Source organism: Scedosporium apiospermum (genome assembly GCF_000732125.1).
Source record: "Scedosporium apiospermum strain IHEM 14462 chromosome Unknown SEQ_SAPIO_0132, whole genome shotgun sequence".
NCBI lineage: Eukaryota > Fungi > Ascomycota > Sordariomycetes > Microascales > Microascaceae > Scedosporium > Scedosporium apiospermum.
Genome location: NW_015971833.1, coordinates 464415 through 480713, shown reverse-complemented (window position 1 = coordinate 480713; position 16299 = coordinate 464415). Strand labels below are relative to the sequence as shown.

The window sequence follows — 16299 nt, the reverse complement described above, 5'->3', positions numbered from 1 at the left end:
GAGAGGAGAAGAAGGTTGGTATCGGCAGGGGTGGTCCCGTCAACCAACAGCGGAGTGCCGGCTAAGGGAGTTCGGAGGAACAAGGAAAAGGAAAGGAAAAGAAATCTACGAAGCGAACCTGCAGAAAGTGTTGTGGAACGTTGAAGAGCTTGCGTCAGGTCGCAGATATATATCAGCCTTTCAACTTAACGGGACATTCGGCAATGGGAGGCGGGAGGGGGTTCGAGTCCTCTTCTCTTGGCCTGTCCTCGGGAATGGCGTTGTCGAGGGGGAAATGAGAGCCAGGGTGGACTCGGAAAGCCACAGAGGTAAGGCCGGCTTGATCTTGATATTTTACTCCGTGTATGGACGGGAGAAAGGGTAAGGGGGGCCAAGATGCGTGAGAATGGGGTAGAGGAAGAGATGGGTCCCCTTCTTTTCGCGCCGGAGTGGACTTGGTGATGGGGATTGAGGGGGAGGAGAAAAACGATATCACACACATAAGACGAGCAAGAAACGTCGAAGAAGCGCTCTCGCAGAAGGAAACATTCGATTTCGACAGGAGCGCTCAAGGTAACGGTTTCTCGAAAGAGTGTAGTGTACAACACATTGTGTAAATTACTTCATCTGTGAGCACAACAGCGAAAAAGTATGTCCTCTCTGTCGGTCTTACTAGAGTATTACCGCATATCTTCGCATTCTTCCTCCCGCGTGTCACCACTACGAAGTACTTGGATGCACTACTACAATGTAGGTGCAAAATGCAGGTGCCTTTGCGCCCATTCACCCATTGGACTGGACCTCCCAGTACGCGCCCGTAAGCCCAGAACGGCGAAATGCCAAGACGTGCTCGAGAAAGAAACGAGGTGGGAAACCACGGTGAAGGCAACAAAGGAAAAAAAGAGCCCGCCCAGCACCTGCAGATCCCGTCACCTCGCACGGAACGGTGATTGGTTCGCGGCTGGGGACACGGGCAGAGCAGCAACAAGGTACAGCGGGCGGTGCGTGATAGCAAAGAGAAAAGGTGTGTGTGGGTATTAAGGTGTGGGAGGTGTGATTTTCCCGGACCGTCCTCCTTCGAGGATGTCGTTGGACGGGTGCGAATGAGAGTGTGTGCAGGGATTTGCATACCTGCCGATCCGTGGTTGGTCTGAGACCCCAAAGCTGGGGGGGTCCGGTTCGTGAGGACTCGAAGTGGTGCTCGTCTGTGAGTGGTCAGGGCTGGCGAGCACTTTGAGGTGATGGGCGGCATGGGGTCGGGCCAATGAGGGCGGGAGGGTTGCCGATGCATGGTTGCATTTTGGCAGACGGACCGGGGTGGTTGAGGTGATGAGCAAGGACCAGGCGATAGCGACAGGCACGATACCTTCGTAGTTGAGTATATTGGCAGCTGCGCTGGGTCCCCCCCGCCTCTGCAAGGCAAGTCGGCACACATCTCCACCTCTTGCGGACCCCATTTGAGGCCTTTCGCCAGCCATGAAGCCATTATTGGGGGTCGAAAAAGCGGTCGACCGGGGGCCCATGATCCCTTGAAGATGGCGCCGTACCTTGAAGGTGTTGGCCTCGACCAGTTGCTAGCTCGGGTTGAGCATCGAATTTCGATGGTCGAGTCCGGCTCCGATTGGGCATTGAGCTGCTGGTTAACCTCGTGCTGTTTAGTTATTCCATTGCTAGTGGGTCTCGTCCATCTTGAGTGATTCGATCTTCCCGAAAGACTCGAGCTTATTGTTCCCAAAGACGAAAGAGGGCGAGAATTGGGGGCCATTTGGAGGCCGGCCGTTGGAGGCCATTGTTTCCAGCCCACTCGTGTTGGGGGCCAAAGACAAAAGGACAGAAAGTGTTCCTGTATGGTTGGGACTGTTGGATCGGCATGGCATCGATGACATCAATCGTTCGATTTTTGCATCGAGAACGAATTCCGTCTTGCTTTTTCGTTTCTTTGTTTCTTTGTTTCTTTCCTTTCTCAATCTGTCCTTTGTTCGCTGTTCTCTATGTCCGCGTCCTCCTCACGGATCTGGAAAGCCGCCTGCACGTAAGCGCCCGCCACTTGCAGTCGAGGGACCAATCTAACTTGGATTTCAATGTTCCCTTTTGTACAGAAAAGTAGTTCGTATAAGTACTTAATATGGTGAGATACAAAGTAATACATTATTGATGCGCACTCGGGCAAGCTGCGAAGTACCTTTCCTCCTCGCAAATGCGCTCTGCTCCTTCACCATCATCTCCTTCCTCAAAACTCCCCATTCGGACATCTCGACTTCCTCTTGTGCAAATCCATCGTGGCCCTTTCCCAAAACGTTCCCCAGAAAGCGGGAAGTCGCAAGCAAGTAACCGCTGCAGGGAAATTGCGATCGGGTCTCTCAAGATGGCCTCGCCGTTCATCGTCCATCCGAACTTCGTAGCGTCTAGTGATATTAGTGATGGGCTCTCGACAGAGTGAAAATAGTCCCGAAGTAAAACTAAGCATCGAAGAGCCCAGTGGCAGCACTTCGCAGCCTTCTCTCTCACCTCAATCACACACTCGCATCTTTCCAAGCGCCCAGCCCCAAGGTCCCTTTTTGTTCCCTCTTTGCTGGCCACTGCATGAGTTGAATACTACTTCTCCGGGCGCCTGTCCAGTCTCCACCCACTTCCCGATCCCGAACATCCCTCCGGTCAATTTCACAACCTCTCGGCATCTCGGGTTCCTGGCATGGAGGCGACACCCCCGTGAGCAAGGGATGTTTCGAAACGACGAACAAAGTGGGCGCATGGCTGACTCTGCCTCAGTTGAACCATTCCAACCTTCTGCTGCATGTTGATCTTCACCACCAGTAACTATTTCCAGACACGGGGACTCGTTCCAGACGAGTCACGATGCAAGGGAGAAGGAAGAGAGCAGCCACACATCCATCCCTCCTTTCTTGTCCGCTTTGAGGAAGAGGAGGAAGCCTTATAGGTCCAATTCAAAAAGCGAGATGCATACTTCGTAAGGAGGCGGTGCTCTCATGGAAAGCTGATGCTGAGATGTGGCTTTTCGTATTAGATAGTTCATCCTGATCTGCTGGACGTCCCGACGACCATTTTTCTTTATGAATAAGAAAAATCCGCGTTTGATGTTTTTTTTTTTTCCCCTTCATCCAGGCTTGTGATTTATGATTTAATGGGAAAGCAAAACTACTTTGTCGTATTGGTTGTTCGACGGTGTTTCATTGAGAAACGATACGTCTAGAAAAGGGAAACGAAGAGAAAGAATGCGAGTCCAACTCCTACCATCCAAATGATCATTGTAGAAAACACCACAGTAAACATACCAATCCACCCTTTTAAGGTAGAATCCCTAAATACATCATATCCATACATACATGCATACATACATCATCTCGCTTTTACATTAACCCCTTGTCCAAAAACCCAATTCCATAGTCCAAAAGAAACGCCCTATTACCAATAAACACTCGTCGGCCTCACAATAACCACAGCAGGCTTTTCCATCCCCTTCACAGACGGCGGCACGATCCTCATCCTCGGCGCCATAGGATCCCTCTCCCTCTCTTCTTCCCGTTCACCGTTCACTTTTGCTTTATCGTGCTTCTCCAATGAAGTCGTGATATCCGCTATGTTGACGGTAAAATGCTTCGGCGACTCGTGGTTATTGTTGTCACCGGTGCCATGGATACCCCCCTGTTTGTTGGGGACCTCTTGTGCCGCGGATTCCTCCGGTTTTGCGGGCTGTTCCAGTTTTGCTGGCTCTTCCAGTTTTGCTGGCTCTTCCAATTTTGTTGGATCCTCTTGCCTTTCTGGATCCTCCTTCTTGGGCTCCTCATGCACAGTGACAGCTCCTTCGATGTCAACCTTGATGGGGATATCCTCCGAATGCACCGCACCCTTCGCCTCAGCATGATAGACGGTAGGTGCGAGTAATATCAGACCCTCATTCGCTTCTGCAGTAGCCGTGCCCGGCTTCCCCTCGGTAGACAGCGATCGCTCCGACGTCCCCTGCATATGAACATCCTCTCTCACCTCTCCCCACGTCGAAACCTTCATCTCATCCGGACTCCCCTGGGTTTGACTACTATCTACTCTAGAACGTCCCTTATCGCTCAGAACGCTCTGCCCACAATGGTGACAAACACTCGAAGCGCTCGCCGGAACGTGAACTGCCGCAGGCGTAGGCGGAGCAACAGCCGGCGTAGCCCTACCCCTCTCAAACTCCGCTAGAGAAACAGACGGCGCCCTCGGCTCCGTCGGCGATCCGCTCGGCACTAGCGGCAAACTTTCCGGCAACGTCTCGAACCAATACGACAGAATCGAAGAATTCGGCCGCCTCGAGACGGGACTATCCTTGAACCGCGCGTCGAGCTTCGCCTGCGTCAGCCCTCCGTCGCCCTCGTCTTCGGGTACGGCCGGCGTCGACCCCGTTTTCAGCTTAAGTCCCTTTTCCCTTTGCAATCTTGATGAAGATCTATGGTTACGGGAATCTCCGTCTTTTGGCTTGGATGATCGCCGTGATGACTTACGATGGGCATGGGAGGCGAGGACTTCAGGCGTCGCGCGGCCGAGGGCCGAATCGTGTGGGCTGAACAGGGCATTCGCTATGCTTGACGGCTCGACCGCGCTTACGACAATAGCCGAGTCTGGGAGCTTCGATCGGCGTTCGTGGCCGTCGCGTGATGTAAGATCGCCATTTGGGCGTTTGTGAATAGGTGTCCGAGAAGATCTATGGATGGGGGTTGTTACTTTGGCAGAATCGGTCTTGTGCCACGTTGTTCGTGAGGGTGTTTCGGGGATTGTGAGCTTCGGCGGAGCCATCTTCCCAATTCTGGAAGACTCGTACGTGAAATTTGAGCCGGCACCCGAAGATGCGGCTCGAGGGAGGGTAGAAGCTACCTCTGCTGGGACGATGGTAGTCTCATGTGCTGAGCTGGGTACTTTCTCCTTTCCCTTTCCCTTGGGGTCGATAGCTCCAATGGATTTCGCTACTTGGGTCGCTACCCAATCGGCTGTCAGGTCTTCCGAGGGCCTGCGGCGAGGACCGGCCACTTCCTCGTACTCCCGCTTATGGTTGGTAGAGACGGTTGTGCTATGCACAGAGGCACCGTCTGTCTCGACCGTAAGAGGCCGGATTGAACCACCTTGTTGAGTCAAAACAAGTTTGGCGATCGGGGGCTGGTTTGTATCAGCAACAAGGAGCTTCTTGTCGCCGCGTCCGAGAATTCCGTAAATGTTCACCTCGCCGTCCTTGATGCCGATAACGGCGCTGGTGCCGGCGTACAAAGCATCAGCTTCTGAACCACATCGGTTGGCGAAGACGATGATGATTTCGTCATTGGATTCGGCGCGGATAATGGGCTCCATGCGCATAGCCCAATATGTCAGGGTGTTCATGTCGGGCTCGTGAGGGAGGGCGCCGAACTCTCTCTCATTTTCTACAGTGAGCCATGCCATGGACACAATGACAAGGTTCGCGTCGGAGTCGAGGACGTGATATGCAAATTCGAACTTGTCCCATGGCTCCTGGAATTTGTAGGGACTATTGGTTTGTTAATAAGGTCGCGCTAAAACGTTCACATTACACTCCGCGAGCGGGAGTGGAGGAATGGAAAACACTGACTTTATATCCATGCAGATGCCCATCGCCGTTTGACCCAGCCCCGTGACATGATCCCCAAAGAAGCCATCCCCTTCAAGCGCCCAAGTTTCGTCGGTGTAGTACAGATGGGTCTTCCTGAAATGGGCAACATCGTCGCCGTCCGGACCTATCATGATGGCGGAGTTGAAGTACTCGGGAGATGTGGGCCACTTGTGGGTAACGTCAGCCTTTTCCGGGTACCCGACGACAACGTGGCAGTTATGCTTCAGGGCGGTGGTGCGAGCCCAGAGCGCTGATATGCCGGCGCCGGTGGGCTCGAGGTAGGAGTGAATCTCGGAGAGGGACTTGAAGTTGTAGCCTGTTCATTGAGAATCGTGAGCACGTGGAGGAGTTCAATGAGCGCCAAGTATGGCCGATGTCTGTTAATCACGCCCCCGCAATGCGATCGAAGGGTATTCCACTCATCGAGACAAAAAGGACAGCCTTGGACCTCCGTCGCCAGCCTCATCAAAAGAGTGGGGTATTCGTGCGCTTACCAGAAAAGGCCATCTCGGGCAAGACGATTAGATCCAGATTCTCGGGATTCGCCCGACTCAAGACCCTATCGGCCCTCGTCAAGTTGTTGTTGACGTCGCCCACTTGGGGGTTAAACTGAAGGCACGCGATCCTCATCTTGAACAGCGGGAGGTCTCGTGAACCAATGCCCGTCTCCTTCTTTGCCGTCGGCCTCGTTTCTTGTTCGCTTTTTGCGCCTGACTGGTCGGCGCCGGGTTCGACCTTCCCCTCAACGGGTTCGCAGAGGCAGCCCAGAAAACCGTCCCTTTTTCGCGTCCAGACACTAAAGCGCAAAAGAGCGCTGCTAGTATCGGCGAAAGTCGAGCAGATCCAGGAGGTGAATGGTGTGGATAGTTGTCACAATATGATGATGGGGATGGTGAGAGGTGGGTTGAACTTGGCGTTGGTTGATAGAAGGGGTACATGCGGAGATGTAGATATTTGGGGGCCAAACGAACGATGGCTTAGATCCAGCAATATCCAGCTGTATTTGAGGCGGGGCGGAGGGGGGGGATAAGAACATGGAACATTCAGGGTAGAGGGCACAGTGTACAAGTACTTCAACCAAGAACCTTGGCGTGATCGTTAGCGGCTTCACGCGGAGTCTCACACATGTCGCGCCAGTCAGGGACTTCGGGTCTGACGCTGCGGGTTCCTTCTTTCAGAAGAAGCTAGAGGATAAGCAATCAAATCTATGTACAAGTACCAGCAGTGTTGCAACTATCCAAGGTACGAGGTACCTCATGTGGCGGGGAAACGAAGACGTTTCGTCGTTTGGCTTGATGTTGTCAGACGAGACCAGGCCTGTCTGGCCCCCTCGAACAATGGGATGAGGATGTCCAAACATCTCTGCTCGTACGATGCAAAGAAAACCAATTCATGGCCGTTGGTTGGTTTCGTTTGCACAACGCTTACACTACAAAAGCGCGGCTACCCCTCGGCAGAAGTGTTTGCAGAGATCCTGACGGCGGTCAATGGATGGGCCGACTCGCATAATCGTCGTGGCCAACTTGAGGGCCGGATGGGACCGCAGCATTCCAACATTAAGTACGAAGGTTTTATATAAAAGACAGAAAAAAAAATGATGAGGATACAGTGGTGGAAAAGTTTGGCAAAGCGTTCACGATCAAAGGGAAAGTTGCTCCATGCAGGTTCTTGCATCTTTGCAGCCCCTCCTCAACTCATCACTCCATCTTCACAGGAAGATGCAGTCGTTGCGTCTTGGTCCCCTGGCAGAAACCGACGAAAGTGGGCCCATCCAGCACTTTGACCACCCAAGAAACCCTTGATCCTTGCCGTGCCTCATGCGCCCAGAAATAGTGACAAGAAACACATTGCATCGCCAAAACACCGAGCCAATGAATTCCTCCCATTAGCCGCCACAACGCAGTTTCCCCCGCAGATGGACACCCTCATCACTTCCCACAGATTCTTCATCTTCCAGCGACCTCACTTTTCCCGTTGTCTCGACTGCCTCCGGATAAGTTGCACCTCTGCCATTGGGCGTGCCAGACGATCAATCTGCAGGACCATGTGTGCTGGGGACCAACACTGACCGTGCAGGGCCTGGCCCAATCGGCTCGGGCCACTTGTTATGGTCTTTCGCTCTTCAGGCGGGAATTTTTGTTTGTGTTTGCTCCAAGGAACAATATTCCACCGATTGCAAACGCTGGTGGTTTGCGTCCTCGCGGCTGTGCTCTCCTGGTAAGCGAGATAACACACCGACGCAAACATCCTTACCTTGAAAAGGGCCGAAGAGCCAATTCCGACACATTCCCATGCAACATCCGCGACCGTTATGAGGAGTAATATAATAATTCGAGTCTGTTCCAACTCGCTTTCTTTTTTTTGGTTCTTTGCCCCTTGATTTCCATCGAAGAGTAAAAGCCATTCGTGTCGTCGGTCACAAGGAAAGAGGAGAGCCAGGGCTATTTCCATCACTTAGACCGTGAGATTAGCGCTCTCGACTTTAGTTTGTAAAGGATTCGGATACTTGGAAGGAATCTGAGCAAGCACAGCATTCGCTCTTACAAGCAGAGTCCCGTTACCGGTTTATATTCCTTCGTGTATTACGTGGGAATCGACTCTTCGCTTAAGGAAAGCCTCAGGCCGATATTGGCTCATTCTAGAAATAGGTTCTGTCTCAAAGTGACTTGGGATCGAATGTATATATCTGATGTCCTACTCACAAAACTGAAGGCTGTGATGAAGACGACGAAGTGAATCTCTCCTAAAATACACGTATATATATACACCACCACTCCGGCATATTCCATTGATTCGATGATCTCTCAGTTGGTGCCTAGACTACCCCTACCATGGCATCTACACAATGCGAGTTGTTCGGCACCGAAGCTCCAGTTAACGACATGGAAGTGCTCTATCCAGCTCATTCCGGACGCAAATCGTGAATGAGGAACTAAAAAGCCCAGCTTCTAGCTGTTCCGAGAAGACTTTACCAGAGATCTAGATGAGTACGTTTAACTCACCGAACTATGCTTTGCCCGGTACAGGGAGCTAATGCCAACCTGAGGCCCATTTCCTTCTCATCGTCATGGTAAGGTAAGCACTGAGACGATCGAACGACGGTGGAATATCTCCCAAAACATCCCCACTGGCATCAACAAGTGTTACATATAATCTGCAAGTAAATTGATTCACCGAGTTACGGCATCTAAAAGTCATAGAATAGTAACCCGTCCACACCTTCCACCCTGATCACTATGGCCGAGCCTGACTCCTCCTTTGTGAAAACCGACATCTACCAGATGAACCCGGAAATTGAAATCTACTAGACCTGGCACCATCCTGCTGTCACAGAAACTCTGGCGCATATAATCATTCCTCCCTTCTGGTCTCCGTCTTGCTGGGGCCGCAACTGCCGAAAAGCTCAGCTCTCTTGTTGACCTTGTCCCATCCGAACCAAGCATGGCGATCACTTGCCGGACTGTGGGTTAATTGGTGTTAGCTATGGACTAAGAAGAAGAGGGTACAATACTAGCATATACACCAGAGGGAAACGGGCAGGATGTGAGTGACGACATACTTGATAACAGTCATCACGGCGCTATCTCTATCATCGTCGTAGCCCCATGAGACATACCAATCGCTGTTGGTGCACTTTTCGTGGAAGAAGCTCTCGTTCCGGGCATCCTTTCCCTTGGGGAATGTCAGATGAATGTTGCAGGGCGTAACACCACGCTCTTCAGCGAGCAGCAGGAAGGCTAAGTCAAGCACGTTCGTTCCAACATCGTCTCGAATCCCTATCAAACCAAGTAGTCAAATTAGAGCTCTAGTTTCACCAATTCCATACTCAAGGCGGTTAAAGCCAAAGCCCGGAAGACATTAGTCGACGTACTTCGGATCGGAGAGAAGACCTTCCACTTCTTGGCATACTCAAGCTCCTTGTTCGTTTCATTGCCCTGCCGGTTCTGGGTCCAAGGCTGTCCTCCCTTCTCCGGTGGAGTGAGGGGGTAAACTTCTGACGTTTTCGTCTTTGCTTCGGCGCCGTCCTTGATCTCATCGTCCTCGAAATCAAAGTAGGAAAGAAGGCCTTCCTTTGGTTTAACGACCGACAAATAATTGTGGTGCCCTGCTTCGTTATGGTCAAGGGAGATGTTGTACTTGTCCGTGTCGGTGCATTTGACGCCCTCGAAAGTTAGGTTGGAGGCAGGAATCTGGGGCAGCATGGAGACGACGTGGAAGCTACAGGGAAAGAGCTTGTTTGTCTCTTCGTTGATGAAGAAGCTGTAGTCGCAGGACGAGGTCTTTTTGTCGCATTTGCGTTTGAGATTGAGGAGAGACCAGTTTGCCTGGTCCAGGGGGAAGCAGGCCTCGATGAAGAGGATGTAAAAGAGGATGAAATACAGACCGACAGCCATCTTGGGAGCCATCTTGTTGCTGTTGAAGGAGAAACCGACACCAGAGTTGGTAAGTTGTCCGGAAAATACCTAGGATAGCGTAAATCAAGAAAGGTGAGGGATAACTGAATCAAGACTAGGTTCGTGGTCCATGGTTGATGGGTCTCGTCGGGGTCCTCAGTCCTCTTTTGAGGGGGGGACGGTTGTGAGTTTATCTTCTGGAAGGCACGAACGAATTGATAGCAAGAGGAAATAACAACCCATCTCTCTGCTCCTACCCGTCGCCTAGAAGTTTGTGGCTATCCGAATGTCGCACCTGCCGAAGCAAACATTGTCTCTACGTTCATCCGGCTATGCTCCGGTCCTTCTGCGGATACGGAAGGAACGGACCACCGAAGTACGGCAGGAGTGATGGGAGTGTCAACTGTACTTTTATTTGAGGTCAAGAGGCCCCAGCGAAATGGGTTTAGGAGGGTGAGGGAGCCCGTCCGAGTTGAGGATGATGAGAAGAGTCTGGTGCAGACCACTTTATCCATTAGGCTAGAGCCGCAACATCTCTGTCAAGCTTATAAAAGGATGTTTGCTCAGGCCCCATCGTGTTAATGGGGAGTGGCATTCACGCTGTACATGGTTCCGAGGACTTAGGCCATCGTGATTCCCGTCACACAACACGAGAGAGAGGCTTAGGGATGGCCCATCAACGAGATGATAGACGTCCAACACGAGAGCCTCCCCGAAACAAAAAAAAAAAAAAAAAAAAAAAAAAAAAAAAGAAAAAAAAAGAGAGGGAAAGAAGATCTTAAGAGGGAGAGGAACAAAAGAAAGTAAGGAAAACGCGGAAAGGAAGGGGGGAAGGTCGTTGCTGAAGTGGCTCTCCATCGATGTTCGAATGCCTGCGTCCTCGGTACGCAGGCTCCGGTGTTGTCCCGCCAGAACCTATCTTGTGCGCCCAAGATTCGAACCCACGGTAGCCACGGGCTTTCCATCGGCAGCGCCAACTGACCCTGAAGTCCTGGCCAACTTCTGTGATGGAATAGGTTGGCCTAAGACCAACGTTGGCCGTTGATTGTTGGGTGCTTGGACGGGTTGCTCCTTTCTTCGGGAAGGAAAGACGAAATCATGATTAGGATAACAGGCAAAGAGGCCGCAGTTACGGACCTAGACAGGACTTGGCTAGGTTGGTTTGGCAAACGCTCATCTTTTCCACCTCTAGCTATGGAAGTCTGGCCGGAACCCTGCTCATCCGAACGAGATGCACTTCCGACCATCCACCTGGACCTGGACTCGTCATGGCTGGGCGTAACAATGACTACCGATGTGATAACTGCAAGTCTCATCCGCAGATCACGACAAGTGATATATTGACGCTACTGAAAACTTTCTAACAATAGGTCAAACTAACCTCTTGTGTAGTTTTCTTCGGTCCAAGGGGACAAGCCGTAGTACTCGGCCCATCAACCCTGGTATAAGTCAACGTCAAGAACGTGAAGCCGAGTGGAGAGGGCTGGAAAATTTGCTCTTTGACATTTGGGGGCCAAATGAGCTCCTTAAATTAGAAAACATAGGAGACTATCATCCTTGACTTGGATGTGATGAATGCAGTTGGTGATGAGAGTTGAGGTCTACTACTCCATAGACGAGGGGACCATGATTGGGCTCGGCACTTCACCGAGGATCCACTATGGCCTGATGAACACTTCGAACATTGATAGCTTAAAAATACCTCTTGTGGAGTATCGCGATTGGGGAAATGACACCAGACAGTGTGACGTCTCTTTGCTCTATCGCCTTGGCATATTGCCAAGTCTTGCTGGGATCAACATCCATAGATGCTACAAAGTACGATGTAGAAGTTCTCTATGTCTTGTCGGGGTGAGGAGACGGGAGTTTATCTGTCAATTGATTGTCCGTACACACCAGCATATGAAGTATATGAAATTAATGATTAGAATCTAAAGCCTCATCGAAGGCTTCGATACAGCAAGATATTCGTCCCACAACATCAAGTCCTTTCCTCATCGACATCGATTGATATGATCTGAGACCACGATGAAGATGCCTGGCGTTACTCCACATCTATGCAAGTCTGTTTATGGTTATTCGAAAGCGACAAGATACCACAGCAGAGCTATTTTTGGATCAGTGGTAGGAGAAAAAACTTCCTATGTCCTGCATGGAGCTAGAACATGGTTGGGCGGTTGATGCAGCCACCATCACATTGTGTTGGAAACTTTTTGACTTTGGCGCATGAGGACGCGTGGCCCAACTTCTCGAAAGGGGGTTGGAGAGATTGTCCGGCTGATGATTCTAATACTACGAGGCGAGCAATGAAGGACAAGAGGCCATGGCTGCTTCGAAAACGAAATATCAAATCGGAGTGATTTTCAAGGGTAGTGGGATGGCCAGCGAAGGAAAGAAGAAGCTGCGGGAGTACAGCGGCCGCAGTTATTCAGAAGCACACAATCAGGCTTCTGATTATGTATCCGACGAAGCCTTATAATTGCGGTCGGGTTGATTTGATGCCTTACTGTTATGAACATGAGCTTCTACAGGTGGTGGATTTCAGCGCAGAATTGATGCAAGTCAGTCTGACATGTTGATGGCCGTAGCCGAACGCTGTGTGGACTGCGATTGACACCAAGCGATTCCGTGCTCTATTCGCTGCTAATAAACAACAGCGGCGGTCCTGTTTAAGCATGGCCTTTGCTATTATCCGGTATCCACCTTCGCACATTGATTGGGATTGAAGAAAGAATGCACGATATGGAACACATTAACTGTCGGGGAGGAACAAAGGCTCGGGATGTTCTTCTCAACTTGGGCCCATGAGGATCTAGACCCTCGGCTCAAGCCGGGCATATCTTTACTTCATAAGCAGTACTACCTACGAAGTAATGCTTCAATGTTCGCACTTTGGAATACTTTGTTTGGTTCGGGGAGGCTGGCTATGTCCAGGCGACATTTGCCCCTTCCAATCTCCCTTCGCATCGGTTGTGTATCTAATCTTGTGCAGTACGAAGTAAAATGGACTTGGCTAGGATTAACATCGAATGCTACTGCTACTGCTACTTCGTACATCTGGGTTGTCTCCAAACCCCGACAACCTCGCTAGCAATGACTACTTGTACAATCCACGCCGGCCGCCGCAAAACTTAACCGATGCGCTCTTTCCATCGATGGATCCACGGTTCACCAGCGGAGAGGGAAGGAGCCGTCGCCCAGGACGCAGCGCTCCTCAAATCGGCGAGGAAGGAGGAGGTGGTGGGGCCGCCGAGAGCGAGGAGACCAACCACATCTACGATTGTCCCGTCCCAACTATCCCTGGAATGGAGCCCCAAAATCATTGGTCTGCCCGGCGCGTGGAAGAAAGCCTCCAGGGTCACTTTGGCGCCCAGAGCGAGAAAAGATGGCGCTGATTGGGCCGAATCGATGGAAGGGCGATTCTCACTGCTGGGCCAAGACTTGCCAAGCATGCAACGTTTGGATGGTTGGCTGATGCAAGCCAGCCATTTTATCAGATTTTGATCGATTGCTGGCATTGGCATGTTCCATGATCCTCAACTCTCAATACCACTCTCGGGAAGGACTTTCTGCACCCGCACACGGCTACGGTGGATCGAAGTACCACCGCCAGAGCTTCCCCCGGCAGTCTCATGCTGACCCACAAACTGCGAGAGCTGGGATGTCCCTGGGGGGCCCGCCGAATTGGCCTTCGCTAGCCCCGTGCTTCTTGTTTCTATTCTGAGAAACAGCCATTCTGGCAACCGACCAATGCTCGGGCGCGAGGTCGGCCAGAGTCCACTTGACCTCCATTCCTGGCGACTATTCTCCCTTCGTTCTCACCTATCCACGTCTCTCCGCTCGCCGTCGACGCGCCCAGGGGTCTGCGGCCCGCTATTTGGCCTCCCCTCCCAATCCCAATTCCCTGTGTAATCTATTCCGGGACACATGGGTAAAATTGCCACGCAGGTTGCTCTTTAGCCAGTCTAGTGTGTTCGTACTATGGCAAATGAGTTAGGGAGTTACCTCGCTTCGGACGTCTAGATCCTTCGCCTGAGATTCTGGTCGATCGAATGGACTTACAGCCGATGGACGAAGCGCGGGGGAATCCCACCGTTTCGATGCGCCGGTCCACCTCCACCATCCTTCTGCCGGCCACTGGCTTTTTCTTTTTCTATTTCCAATTTCCCATTTTGCCAGTCCATGTACGAAGTACAAAGCAGATCTCTTATAAGACTTGCATGCAGTATCTCCCATTACCCTACTTGGCCGATGGTACTCTAAACTACATCCCGTTGATATATGAATCTTATGCTGCCCCCCCCAATCTTTTGTGGCTTAGATCTTCTTTGATGGTTTCTCTCCCTTTATGGTTTCCCCTCTTTCTCTTTAAATCAGACAGATATCTTCAATATTCCGACATCTCATTGAATGAGATTGAAGTGAGATTCCCTTGGCAAATCTAGACATCCGCGAAGATCGCCCGACCCGCAACCGATAACGAGCTTCGCTGAGTCGACTGGTCGACTGGTCGCCGGCCGCCCTCGCCCACTTAGAAGGAAGTGGAAGGAGACGCATTTTGGCCATGCTTGAGATCGAGGTCTTATAGTCTTTCTCTCATCTCTCCCTCTCATCCTCGCCCGCGAACTCTCTTCTCGAGAATCCCCTTCCCGAATCCTTTTCCTTTTTGACTCTTTCCACCCGTTTCTCTCCCCTCAATCCACGCACACAATGGCTTCCTTTCGTCTTTCCTCAACTCTTTTCCTTTCCTTTCTCTTCCTCTTCTTCTCTCTCCGCCCCGTTCTCAGTCTTGAGGTGACACCAGGATCGTCATGCGCCTCCCTCTGCATGGACGAGGAAAATGGAGATCCCTTCTCGCCTGATTCGTCCAGTACGAACGCTACAGATATTGTGTGCCAAGACAGCAAATACTCGAACACCGACACAGGAATCAAGTACAAGGCCTGCCTAGAATGTCTGCAGAAGAGTCAAAAGACCAACGGCACCGAAAGCGATATCTTCTGGCTTATTCACAACCTCAGATACGCTCTTGGCACGTGTCTCTACGGTTTCGAGGACCAGAGCAAGGTGATCAGCTCACCTTGTGTTATCAACTGGGCTTGTGAGCCTCTCAAGGATGCAATTCTTGATGGACAACTCGATCCTAAATCCGATACTTTCGGATACTGCACTGCCTCGAACAGCGCATTCTTTGGCAAGACCTTGAAATCCTGTGTCGCCTGCCTCAAGTCGAGCGATGACGAGACCTACTTGGGTAACTGTAAGTTTGTCTCTAGACTCAAGCCGAGTTCTATAGAATTTTCACTGACACCCTTCTCCTTCTGATAGTCATGGTCGCGTTACAAGTAGGCTGCACCCAGAAGCCGGCTGCCGGAGCCATTCTGGGAATCAGCGGATCTCCGTTCACTCGTGCCGCGCTTGAAGTGACGGATGGCAAGAGCGATGAGAACGAGGACCCCGGTGCCTCGCCCAACAGCCTCACCACCGGTACCATCGTCGGTATCGCCGTTGGTGTTGCGCTATTTGTGTTCGGAGGGCTCGCCCTCTGGTTCGTGTATCGTAGGAAGAAGCGAAGTACGTTGAAGGACCAGGACCAGAATGGAGGGGCAGAAGACCCTAACTCGCGGAGTAGCTCGCGAACTATGATCTCCCACGCCCAGCCATGGGCCGCTCCCGACCACAAGAAGTCGAGTTCCGTGTCGTCGAGCCGAGCCTCTAACTACGCCGATCCTTACGCCGAAAAGGATGAGGGTGCCAGAAATAAGCGAACGATAAACAACAACCACCACACTCAGCAGTACTCTCAGTACTCCCACAACTATAATCACAGCCGGTCGTTTAGTGGCCACAGTTCTTCAATCCCGACGCATCCCGCCTATAATCCCATGTCCCGCGATGGACGCTCCTCCGCCACCCCTTCCCCGCAACCGAATCGAAACCACCCCGGTGCCTATAATCTTAATACCTCCTCGAACCACCCCCTCCGAAACCAAGTTCAGAACTTTTCACGAACGCACTCACGAGAACCGTCGGCCGACTCCAGGGCCTCGACCCCCCAACCGACTCACCCAACCGAACAAGCCGCTGCTACCCTTCCCGAAGGCTTTACCATGCCTCCCCCACCCCCTCGCGCCGCACAGGTGCCTTCCATAGCAATTCCATCTCTGGGACGCGCTCGCGGTCCTAAGAAGTATACCCCTCCTACCCTGACTCTCGAGCCTGCCACCCCTGACGAGGCGTCATCATCCTCGCAGCCAAGGTATCTCAAGGTGGACGCATCTCTTGATACGAGAGACGCAGCCTAAGAAAGGC

The 16299-nt window shown here is 51.7% G+C and overlaps 3 protein-coding genes and 1 pseudogene across 3 annotated transcripts; 2 read left to right on the top strand and 2 right to left on the bottom strand.

Moving 5' to 3' along the window:
* Positions 1–3402: 3402 nt before the first annotated feature.
* SAPIO_CDS8880 (uncharacterized protein) lies at positions 3403–6223 on the bottom strand (the record flags this gene model as incomplete). The annotated part of the gene is made up of 3 exons (XM_016790413.1): positions 3403–5491; positions 5573–5909; positions 6088–6223. 3 exons carry the CDS (start codon positions 6221–6223, stop codon positions 3403–3405), a joined length of 2562 nt encoding a protein of 853 aa, XP_016639716.1.
* Positions 6224–8944: 2721 nt separating this feature from the next.
* Positions 8945–9999, bottom strand: SAPIO_CDS8879 (uncharacterized protein; the record flags this gene model as incomplete). The annotated part of the gene is made up of 3 exons (XM_016790412.1): positions 8945–9053; positions 9153–9369; positions 9465–9999. 3 exons carry the CDS (start codon positions 9997–9999, stop codon positions 8945–8947), a joined length of 861 nt encoding a protein of 286 aa, XP_016639715.1.
* Positions 10000–13142: 3143 nt separating this feature from the next.
* Positions 13143–13382, top strand: SAPIO_CDS8878 (annotated as a pseudogene; the record flags this gene model as incomplete).
* A 1315-nt stretch (positions 13383–14697) lies between these two features.
* Positions 14698–16292, top strand: SAPIO_CDS8877 (uncharacterized protein; the record flags this gene model as incomplete). Its single annotated transcript, XM_016790411.1, has 3 exons — positions 14698–14857; positions 14915–15247; positions 15316–16292. 3 exons carry the CDS (start codon positions 14698–14700, stop codon positions 16290–16292), a joined length of 1470 nt encoding a protein of 489 aa, XP_016639714.1.
* Positions 16293–16299: the final 7 nt, after the last annotated feature.